At 40.2% G+C, this 12154-nt stretch overlaps 1 protein-coding gene across 1 annotated transcript; it reads left to right on the top strand.

Annotated features, from left to right (window-relative positions):
• The first annotated feature begins 1840 nt into the window (after nucleotides 1–1840).
• On the top strand, nucleotides 1841–4278 carry LOC115731185 (taxadiene 5-alpha hydroxylase). The gene is made up of 3 exons (XM_030661274.2): nucleotides 1841–2819; nucleotides 3046–3233; nucleotides 3988–4278. The coding sequence occupies exons 1-3, from the start codon at nucleotides 1841–1843 to the stop codon at nucleotides 4276–4278; spliced, it is 1458 nt and encodes a 485-aa protein (XP_030517134.2).
• Nucleotides 4279–12154: the final 7876 nt, after the last annotated feature.

Here is a 12154-nt window from a genome sequence, read left to right as displayed (position 1 = left end):
AAAAAAAAAAAATTCCGCACCAAGTCGATGACCTAAAGGTGACAATTCCACCATCATGTTGAAAACTTACTTTTATGCTTTCATGTTTCTTATTGATTCATATTAGCCTGCGTGGGGTCAAAGTACTCTAATTAATTATAGTACGATTCAATATATATTACAATTCCATGTCATTTTTTTTTTATCTGGATTGTAAAAACTGCATGATGATATTTAGATTTACCTTTATAATATTTACGTAAACCCTAGCATATAATTCGATTGATGTGCATATTTATGCAATATAGTTTTAGGCATAATATTTCTCTTGCAAAAGAATTCATGCCGATACCAACATGTAGCGTAACATAACACAATCGCTCTTAGCACTCGATAGGGCAAACAACCCTAGCCCTCACTGAAAATCTCCTCATCAAGTAACTCTATGTTTTGATTTGCTAGTTCTCTCATTTCTTGTGACGACTAGCAACTATTTTTCTCAAATGAAGAGGACCTACAACCATCGAGAGAATTACCCCCATTGAGTAAAGAAAGTAAAGTCCATCTGTATCATGGGATTTCTCATCATCTTTTCCCCGACACGCCAAGTCACGAGAAGCATACAAACATAATTCTCCTCAAAGTTAAAAACCTTAAAACAAGATTCAGCCGGTGCATCGTATCCCTGTGTCCTACCCAACTTGACAAGATTCAGGCGGTGCATCAAATCATTATTCACATGCCCTCTCATTAGCTCCTAAAACTGGATTAGACCTTAGATTATCTCTCCCTCCCTCTCTTGTTGTAGCCGACTACTATAGGCGCTGTAATAGATTCCGTTTCTAGCGTTTGAATTCCCAAGTACGAGGAATAAAAAATAAAAATAAAAAGTCAAGTGGATTTCTGTAAACCAGATATCTAGGGATCCTCCGGCCATTTGAATATGGAACCATATTGACCATGGGCGGCTTAGAGAATCTGTGTAATATCTTGCTTCTTAAAATAAGCTAGGGTTTCCAGATACAATATGGTGAGGAATGAGGCTGGTTGAAATCTCGAAGGGCGGTGTAGTAATGTTTAAGTAGTACGCGTAAGAGCACATGCATGCTCGAGGGTTGGTGCTACTTAATCATTACTTTGGTTTGATAATCCCTTCTTAATCAAGTCAACTTAGTGAAAACGAGTTATTCCTTTGAAAAAGAAAGCGCATAAACTAATTTTTGTGAAGAGGATTGTATGATAGTTGTTGAATGACTATCGAACTATTTTGAGCCACGAAAAAAAATATTAATTAATTAAAGATTATTGTGGGGTCCAATCTTTTAAGTATTTGTGCCTCACAACCTACTATTATTCACATAGTCACCGAAAAATTGTAATGTTGGCCTTTTGTGAATAGAACATTGGGGCAGAGTCGAATAAATAATACAAAAGATGAGTGAGATTGCGTGTTTTTCTTCTGAGAATAGTGCAGGCTTCGCTATATCTATATTTCGATATGATATTTGAGTGCGATTATTTGATTAGTAGGTACGACGGAGTTGAGCTGATGATTGCTTGGGCTCATTTTTGCAAAGTTAAAAGAGAGTTGCATGGTGCTATGCAATGCATCTCCCCTGGACAAATTGAAACATGGTGCTATGAAATTAATAACTAATTCAGTGTGCCTCTTAGATATTAATAGTTATCTCTGACTTCTTGTAATATCAACTTGTTAAATTATTTTATGACATTTCATGCCTCAACCTGTGGGACATCACCTCTATATAAAGACCCACATCCTTCCTACCATCACGATAACCACACAGCAAAGTATAAATTCCCAAGCTCTCAAACATATAGTCCGCACCCTTTCTTGGCCATGGAGATTAACAACTTCATTTCCTCTTGGCTCTTCACTCTCATTTTAGCCCTAGCACCTTTGTTCCTCCTTCTCAAACTCAAGCAAAAATGTGTCAACATCAGGCACAAACTACCCCCGGGCCAAATGGGCGTCCCGTGGCTCGGCGAAACCATGGATTTCTACAGAGCCCAGCAAGCCAACCGGCTATTCGAGGACTTTGTCCAACCTCGAATGGCGAGACATGGCAAGATCTTCAAAACAAGATTGTTGGGGTCGCCGACGGTGATTGTAAGTGGGGCCGAAGCAAACCGGTTCTTCTTGTCCAATGAGTTCAAGCTGGTGATAAGCTCGTGGCCTTCTTCTTCAGTTCAGCTCATGGGCAAGAACTCCATTATGGGAAAGCAAGGCGAGCGCCACCGCCACATCCATGGACTGATCTCCTCTAGCCTCGGTAGCTCCTCAGCGGAGTATTTAGTGCCAAAGTTGAGCAAAATAGTACAACGCCACCTAGATGTTCACTGGGGTGGCCAGGAGAGGATCAACCTTTACCACTTCACCAAAAATTTGACATTCCACGTTGTGTTCGAATGTTTGTTAGGGATAGATGTGGAGATGGGAATGCTGGAAATATTTGAGAGGATTTTGGAGGGAGTCTTCACGCCAGCAGTTACGGTCCCGGGGACTAGGTTCTCGAGAGCAGTGAGAGCGAGGAAGGAGATAGAGAGAATGTTGGTGAGGATTGTGAGGAAGAAGGAGGAGGAGATGGAGAGGGAGAGGGAGAATTCAGGAGGAGGTGGAGGCGGGAATGAGGAGGGAGGGGCACTGCTGCTGCCGCGGTACGTGGCGGCGATGCTGCGGGGCGAGATGAGCGAGGAGGAGGTGATCGATAACATAGTTCTAATGGTGTTTGCAGCTCATGACACCACCTCTTTTGCCATCGCCATGACCTTTAGAATGTTGGCTCACCACCCAAATTGCTATCAGTTGCTATTAAAAGGTGAAAATCTGTCGTCTGTTTTATGATGTTCATTCTAGTGTGAATAGTCTTTAATTCTTTATAGAGGTGAAGTCTAGGTCACAGAACTTAGGGTAGTGACTGTTGATATCTGAGATGGATTTCAATCCATGACATTGCATTAAAAATATGGGATTACGTTATTAAAATTTTCTCTTGGGTTTTTAGTATTTTGTATTAAAAATTAGGCAGCTTTGTTCTTGTGCAGAACATATGGATCTCAAGAGCGGAAAGGGAGAGGGGAAGGACATCAATGGCGAAGATATTAAGAAGATGAGTTATACATGGAAGGTTGCTCGTGAGAGCATAAGGTTGTTCCCTCCCATCTTCGGCTCTTTCCGGAAAGCCATCGTCGATATCGAGTATGAAGGATTCACCATCCCGAAAGGATGGAAGGTACGTAACTTTTTAATCCAATCGCAATGTATCAATCGATAACTTGAGCTTGATTTATGCTCGTGCAATTAGAACTAATCAACTTTAAATGCATCTATGCGACTTATTCATCTGTCAAAGGAACGTACCGTGATGGTCAAACAAGAAAAGAGTTGATATTGTCATATCGAAAGCCCTAGATTGAATCTTGAAACCCTTGACACAACTCCTTTTTCAATTGAAGGATCAATTAGTGGCAATGTAGCATACCCTTCTCGACCTATTAACGCCATATGCCAATACGTCGAATAATATAGACCGAGTCGAACACCGGCCACAGTTTATTTTACTGAAGATTGAAATTGACCTAATTGAGCTTGAAAATATCTTTGTACGCCGACCGTGCTCATATGATTGAAGTTGCTTTGAAAAGAGAATGTCCAGGGCACATGCGCGCTTGTTAATTAAAATTAAAGTCGTCATGCACTCGTCACGCGCGTGCATGGCGACGAAGTCATCTGCATCTTCCTTAACTTGATTTATCATATGGCGGTCGAAGTCGTATTAAAATAAGCCCACTTGTTCATATTGTCAACTTTCCCTGCCTAGATATTGCTCCGTCTCGGTTAGGATATTCGAAAAATGCCGTACACAGTTACACGAATCCGGAACACTCGTATTGACTGAAGGAACTAAATCGACGAGAATCACACTAAGGTATTACATACTTGTGGAAATACCGACTTTATGTCCTGTTGTGTCACTCTAATTTCAGGTGCTGTGGACAACCTACGGGACGCATTACGACCCGGAACACTTCCCAGACCCAACGAGCTTCAACCCGGACCGGTTCAACGAACCGAAGCCTCCGTACGTGTACGTGCCCTTCGGAGGAGGGCCGAGAGTCTGTGCTGGGTACCAGTTAGCAAGAATGAACATCCTGGTGCTCGTGCACCACGTAGTGACCCGCTACGACTGGTCCTTGATCCATCCTGACGAGCCGATCACCGTGGACCCTCTCCCGTTCCCCGTCCACGGGATGCCCATCCAGATTTCTCCCAAGTGATCCATCTGATTGATTCAATAATGTGTTTTGTTTATTTGGCGAGAGATGCGGTTGTATCGCTTCTTTATTGAATTCAGTTTTAATGAACGTTCTTTAACAAGTTGCTAAACTTGCATGGAAGGCCATTCTAAGAAGTCTGACGATTATATCTAGGGGGACCCCTTTTGGGAATAACGGGAATCTATAATGAGGAAATTAACTCAAGGTCAAACTTTAGGTTATACCTAAATGTAGAGATTACTCAAACCAAGATCTGCTCTTAAATAGATCCACAGGACTTCCGGTGGCGAGACCTCTTGCATTGCCAGCATTAAAGTGATTGATACGAACATTAGTTCTGTTCCATGCAAGTAAAGCCCTCGCTCAATCTGGGCGTCGTGAACATTTGTTCTACAAGGGCCGTTGGCCAACCCTTACCGTCCACAGGCAAGGGTTACAAAGCCCTTGCTTGATCTAGCGAGGCCGGGCCGATAGCCCATGCCTACCCACAACCAATAAAAAAAGTAAAGCACAAAAAAGAAACGGAAAATAAAGAAAAAAGGAAAATAAAAATTATTCACGTTAGCGTCAATCATGCCACGTAGGATGGTTGGCATCCACGTGCTTTGGGCGATTAACTGGGGGAAAAATTTAGATATTTTCTTCCTTTGGTGCTTGTGGTCGTGGTGTGATTATCTGATCCAAAGGCCAAGGGCAGCCATACATGAGCACTACCAGGAGTTGAACATTGTGACCTTCATGGTCCAACACCATTACCATTTCATATTTCATGTAATTAGCTTATATATAGTACAAAATTGGGTATATAGGTTATCATTTAGTTTCAATCATTGCTTTTTGCCAACCATTAATCTCATTATTGTACTTATTATCGAGGGACGTGAGGTGAAATCTCGGATTGATTTGTATATATCCAGTATGTGATTGGCGTAGATATCTTTTTAAGAATATTATTTTTCTAATCCATAATCACTTTCGAGAGAATTAAATATTATTAAAAATATATCTCGAGCTTGAGCCCGCGAATCAAGCCCATCATGAAATTTTCTGTCATCTGTGGACGTCCGAATATTCCATGGTGGAGAAAGATACCCAAATTTGTCTTGATATCAAATCGATGTTAAAAAGATGTCGACCAAGCAAATATAAAAGGGAAGCAATCGGTCAAGAAATTAAAAAGGACAAGAAAAAGGGGGAAGTCCAAAATGAAAAGGAGAAAAAAAAAAGAAACAAAGAAAATACTTAAAATATTAAAATTATATTAAAAATTAGCCATGTCGGCGCCGATCGACATCTACTTTAGGGCCGGCCAGCCAAAGTTGGCCGAAATGACTGAATTGGCACAACCACAAAAGATTAGTGCTAATATTCCAAAACACCAAGAGATTTGTGATAGGCACTTGGGAAAGTTTGCATGAAGTTTGTACGAAAAACTTTGTGAATTGATTTTTGGAATGTTCGCATCAATTATAAGGGAAAGTTCAAACGAAAAGTTGTTTGAATTAGTTCTCACGCAAGTTTGCACCATGTGATTTTTGACAAGCACGTAGATCACACGAAGTTCGCACCAAAAGTTTTGCGAATTGATTTTTTGAAATGTTTACACCAATTGCAAGGGAAAGTTCGCACGAAAAGTTGTTTGAATTAGCTCTCATGCAATTTTGCACCAAGTGATTTTCAATAGGCACTTGGGAAAGTTCGCACGAAATTCGCCCCAAAAGCTTTGTAAATTGGTTTTTGGGAATGTTCACACCAATTGCAAGGTAAAGTTCACATGAAAAGTCATTTGAATTAGTTCCCATGTAAGTTTGCACCAAGTGATTTTTATAGGCACTTGAGAAACTTTGCACGAAGTTCGCACCAAAAGCTTGGTGAATTGGTTTTTAGGAATATTCTCACTAATTGCAAGGTAAAGTTCGCACGAAAGTTTATTTGAATTAATTCTCGTGGAAGTTTGCACCACATGATTTTTCATAGGCACTTGGGAAAGTTCGCACCAAAAGCTTTGTGAAATTTTTTTTTTTAATTGATATAATTACAATAAGTTTATAACTTTTTTGCTAAAAAAATTTGTGTGATATTTTTTCACGCTTCATAATTATCCATATAACTATGAAGATTGACCTAAAATTATGCATGCACCTACAAAATAAATTGTTGAAATCAGAAGTATCTATTACAAATGTCATACAACAAGATTTATACTCAAGTACAATATGATTCAAGAATCCAACTGAACTTCAGATGCATCGTCGAATAGCTGAACAATCTCTTGAAAACGGTCAGAAGCTTGAGCAAGCAGACATGCCAAAGCAAACGCTAGCAAGCACATATTGATGACCACTCACATGGCCCGAGATGAGCTCGTCCACAGAAGCAACACGGAACCGAGAGACTCTAAAACGATGTGTAAGAACCGGTATATTTTGGTGTCCGACTCGCCGGTCCGGTCACTTCGATCAATGCTATAAGGTAGACGACTTCGTAAATGATAAAAAACTGTTGAACCGCGTGGCTCAGCTCCTCGATACGCTGCGAATTGAAATGCGCAATGACGAGCAGCTTAAACAAAGTGAACAAAATGTGAAATCTCTTGTGTGAGTCAAAAACTTTCTTGATGTGGCTATTCGTTGTCCCTGTACTGAATTAGGAAGAAAACAATTGGAATAAAACAGATTCAAAAGAAAAAAGGAAGAAGAAAAACTAGCTTCTTAATCTACGCTCTAAGCAGAGTTCTAAGAACATAAACACACGAATGAATTACGTACCTTTTGAGTGGCACGATCCGCCATGTTCTCCTTTGAAGCTCTACTAACTCTGCGATTGTTTTTGAGTTTCTGTGAAGGAGTAAACGGAACAAGCTCTTCATTGCGGTATATAGAGGTTATCTGCTCTGCATTTATTTGCTTGTTCTTCTAATTAACGCAGACTTTGACTTTTGCAAATGCTTATCGCATTGCAGCTTGAGCATGCCTTGCGACTCATGGGGATTTTGGAACACTTGGAAGATGTCCCATAAAATCTCACAATTTCTTCCAAGACACTGTGGCCACGTCATATATTCAAGGAAGCTAACGTCGTCAACCGTTTAGTATCGAAATTGAGCGCCAAACTTACATTTCCATTGTTGTGAAGAGAGGCTATTTCTCTTCTTGATCCTAAGAACATGTAAACAGTGATTCAATCTATGGATCGACCCTCACCCCTAAACAATTTTGAATTTGCATGTTAGGACTTTCTATTTAGTAACATTGGGTGAACATAAATTGCATTTTGATCGGATTAAGATTAGAGCCGTCAATATGGGTCCATGACCCATTTCCCGACTCATATTTTGTATAAATGAGTTGTATATCGGTTATAAATTTTTAAAGGCCCAAATGAAAATGAGTCCAAAAAGTTAAAGTTCAATCAGATTGGTGAAAAATAAGTCATACAGTTGATCCCAATTTCGACCCATCTAAAAAATTAAGTGAGTTTGACTTGGCTTGGGTCCATGGGCCTTGAGTATATTAGTTTATTTTTTTTTATTGTAAAAGTAAAAAATGAAAAAAAAAAAGAATACTAAAAAAATGAAAAAACGGCTCAAGAGGTGGAATGTCGTTGCCGACTGTTGTCCCTCGTCATCCACCAATCGCCGGAGGGAAAAAAATCAAATAAAAAATAAAAAAAAATAAAATAAAAATGTTAAAAAAAATTTCATGAAATTTACGTTGCATGAAAGTATTTTAGCAATACAATTTTTGTTTATCAAATTAAAAGAAAGAAGAATTCTATGGTTTGGTTAAATATAGAAGTGTTTAAGCAATACGAGTCAAGTATGAGTCGTTAAATTTGTACTGCGTAAAAATGAGTCAAAACGGGTTAAATGGGTTAGTGTCGGTCGGACCATATTCAATCCAATCCGATTCACCCCGTTTGACACCTCTAATTATGACTAATGGACTGGTTGCTGAACGGGAGACGCTAATCTCAATTGAAATTACTAGATCAAGCCCATTTAACCGCACTTTGGCCCACTCCATTTATTTCCTTTGCTTGACCGAAGGTCGTGTATGGTCGGACCATATGTGATGTTCTGAATTTGGAGGGTGAGTGATCTAGTGCAAAATATGAAATAGGAGAGGGAATTCGGTTTAAGATCGAATTATGGATTTTAAGGAGCACTTGGATTCTAAGGGCCGATTATGAAAGGAATGAACAAGAACAAGGACCCGAGGAAAACTATTCTGTGTATTTCATCTATTATGCATTGTAACGATTGTACATTTATAGTATTGACAAGAGAAAGAAAAGAGGAAGTAAATATACATGATTTTTATCTTCCTAAAATACAGAATCAATCAATGTCAATCTCCAAGCACAATCTTCAATCAGTTCAATCAAATCTTCAATCGGGATCTCCAACACTCCCCCTCAAGCTGACGGCCTATATATATCCAGGACGCCAAGCTTGCTTAGGAGATACGCATGCTGCCTTTGACATAATGGTTTGGTGAATATATCCGCGGGTTGTTCCTCCGTCCCAATTCCTCTTGTGACTAGAACTCCCTCTCGAATTTTATCTCGAGTGAAGTGACAATCAACCTCAATGTGCTTCGTTCTTTCATGAAAAATTGGATTTGCTGCCAACTTGAGTGCCGCATCATTATCACAAAATAATTCAGTTGGTCCCTCTACTTGTACCCCGAGATCAGAGAGCAATCCTCATAACCAGACTATCTCACAAACGGTTTTTGCCATGGCACGGTATTCCGCTCCTGCAGATGACAAGGAAACCGTTGTTTGCTTCTTGGTTTTCCATGAGATCAAGGATTTTCCTAACTTTACGCAGAAACCAGTAATAGATCTTCTAGTCATTGGACAAGTGGCATAATCGATGTCACAAAAAGCTGTCATTTTCATGTTGCGATCGCGAGATAAGAAAATTCCGAGCCCCGGACATCCCTTCGAATACCTCACTACTTTCAATGCTACATTCATATGAGATTGTTTTGGTTGGTGCATGAACCGACTCAATATCCGAACGACATAGCATATATCCGGTCTTGTCATAGTAAGGTATATTAATTTCCCTACAAGTCTCCGATATCCCGATGGATCCTTGAGTAGCGGATCACCAGTGGATGCAGAAATCCCCAAATCATATTCATGGCTTGTCATCTTGACATTTTGTTCTATGGGTATGACGGCGAGTTTGCATCCCGATAAACCAGCTACAGACACAATTTCCAAAGCGAACTTCCGTTGACCGAGGTTGATTCCTTTATCAGAACGTGCAATCTCAATCCCAAGGAAATATTTTGGTGCCCCTAGATCCTTGATGTGGAAAGTAGAACGCAAATATCCCTTAAACTTTTCAATGCTAGACTCATCATTTCCCATGATAAGTATGTCATCAACATAAATCAGCAAATAAATGGACGCAATACACGAGGTCCTTGTGAATAGAGCATAATCATGTTTTGAGTGCTGGAACCCCGCTGCAGTTAATGCGTCTGTAAATTTGGCATACCATTATCTAGAAGCCTGTTTGAGACCATATAGGGATTTGCGAAGACGACATACATGAGACTCCCCCTGTCTGCGTAATCTCGATGGGAGATTCATGTAAATTTCTTCATTGAGATCTCCATGAAGGAAAGCATTGTTGACATCCATCCGATGAAGGGACCAGTTCGAGCGGCCGCGATTGAGAAGAAGGTGCGAACAGTAACCTCTTTCGCAACCGGTGAAAAAGTTTCATGATAATCGAAACCCTCCCTATGAGTGAAGCCTTGTGCCACTAAACGAGCCTTGTAGCGTTCAACGGACCCATCAGCCTTGAATTTAATCTTGTAGACCCATTTGCATCCAATCGGCTTTCGATGTTCGGGTAGAGGAATAATATCCCATGTATGATTTTCAATGAGTGCATTGAGTTCCGCTTCCATCGCCTTTTGCCATCGAGGATCTCGTGTAGCTTCTTGGTATGAGGAGGGCTCTTGTTCCTCAGAAATTCGACTAATGCCGCACATATATGTAGGAGAAAGGCGACCGAAAGATACGTAAGATGACATAGGATAGTGACTACTTGAAGCTTTGGATGCAGAACAGATATAATCTTTGGTCCATGTAGGCGGCCGAATAGTGCGGCCAGAATGTCGTGGCTGCTCTGGAGGAACCGGAAACGATATATCCGAAAAAACTAGTGAATCCGGTGAAGAAATATCCGGTGAAAAACCTGGTAAAGAAGCCACTAGTGACGATGAAGATTCGGTAACAAGTGATGAGGGATCATTCGTGATTGCACGAGATGATTCCGATGTTGGAGATGTTGCTTCCGTTCGTTCTCTTGGAATTGATGCAATCGGTCCTCTAGTAGCAATGAAATATGGAGGGGAAGAAACTGGAACATCCTCTTCTAAGAAATTCGGGCGATCCGGAGCGGCCGAAGATAAAAAAATCCCATCTTGAAAAGGAAAAACGTCTTCATGAAAAATAACATCCCTGCTAATGAAGAAATATCCAGTAGATATTTCCATAACTCGATACCCTTTTTGTAGAGTGGGATAACCCATGAAAACACATGGGGTGGCACGAGGATCCATCTTAGTTCGAGGCCCCACAATTGTTGCATAACATAAGCATCAAAATGTCCACAGATCATCAATGGAAGGCAATTTTCCATAAAGCAATTTGTAAGGAGTACTACCATCAAGGATTCTACTCGGCATGCGGTTAATCAAATAAGTAGCGGTGACCACACAATCACCCCGAATTGATCAGGAACAAAAAGCTTGGTACTTGAGAGCTCTTGCAACTTTCAAAAGGTGTCTATGTTTACGCTCCACGATTCCATTTTGTTGTGGGGTATAGATGCATGAAGTCTCGTGAAGTATACCATGAGAAGTAAGGAGGGATTGACAATCATTGGAAAGAAATTCACGTCCGTTGTCCGTCCGAATTTTTTTAACAGATGTATTGAATTGAGTTTTGATCATTGAGAGAAATTTTGATAATTTTGGAAACAATCTGACCTTTAGATTGCATGAGAAAGGTCCAAGAGCCACGTGAAAAATCATCAACGATTGTGAGGAAAAAACGAGAACCATCACGATGAGCCCTATGGTAAGGACCCCAGATATCGAGATGTATTAGTGAAAAAGGGTGAGTGGCTCGAGATGTACTAATAGGAAAATGTTGTCTGGATTGCTTAGCTAGAGGGCATATTGAACATTTTGGATGAGGAAATTTTGCACTATGACCCAAGCGCTGATGATAAAGGAGATTTTTATTAATAGTAGTAGCATTACAAGAAATGCTTTTATTCAAGGAATTTGAATCTCCCAAAGACTCAGCCCAGAAAAATAACCCATCTTCAACTCTACCCAAGCCTATCGGTTTACCAGTTATACAGTCCTAAAATAAGCAATTGTCAGAATTGAATATGACATTGCAGGAATTATCTCGACAAATTTTTGAGACAGAGAGAAGGTTGAATTCGAACTCGGGGATATATAGAACATTGCGAAGGAAGAAATTTTGCCCAAGCTGAACAATGCCGGTTTTAGTAACTTTAGAAGTGTTCCCATTTGGAAGTCGCACTAACAGAGGAAGCCGAGGTCGTTCATCAATATGGGAAAATAAATTCTCAGCGCAAATTATGTGGTCACTAACACCTGAATCGACTATCCACGCATTGACCGAAATAGAATTTTCTTGGGATAGAAAAGTACCTGAAAAACTTGCACTCTTATCATTATTCTTCAATTGGTTCAGCATGTCTATAATAGTTTGATACCGATCCCGTGGAATAATGTCGTCTCCCTTTCGTGCGGAAACTTGATAGGCAGATATCTCCTTGTCTTTCCTTTCGCAATCATTTGGGCGTCCA

Source organism: Rhodamnia argentea, chromosome 10 (genome assembly GCF_020921035.1).
Source record: "Rhodamnia argentea isolate NSW1041297 chromosome 10, ASM2092103v1, whole genome shotgun sequence".
Classification (NCBI taxonomy): Eukaryota; Viridiplantae; Streptophyta; class Magnoliopsida; order Myrtales; family Myrtaceae; genus Rhodamnia; species Rhodamnia argentea.
This window is presented reverse-complemented; position numbering and strand designations above follow the sequence as displayed.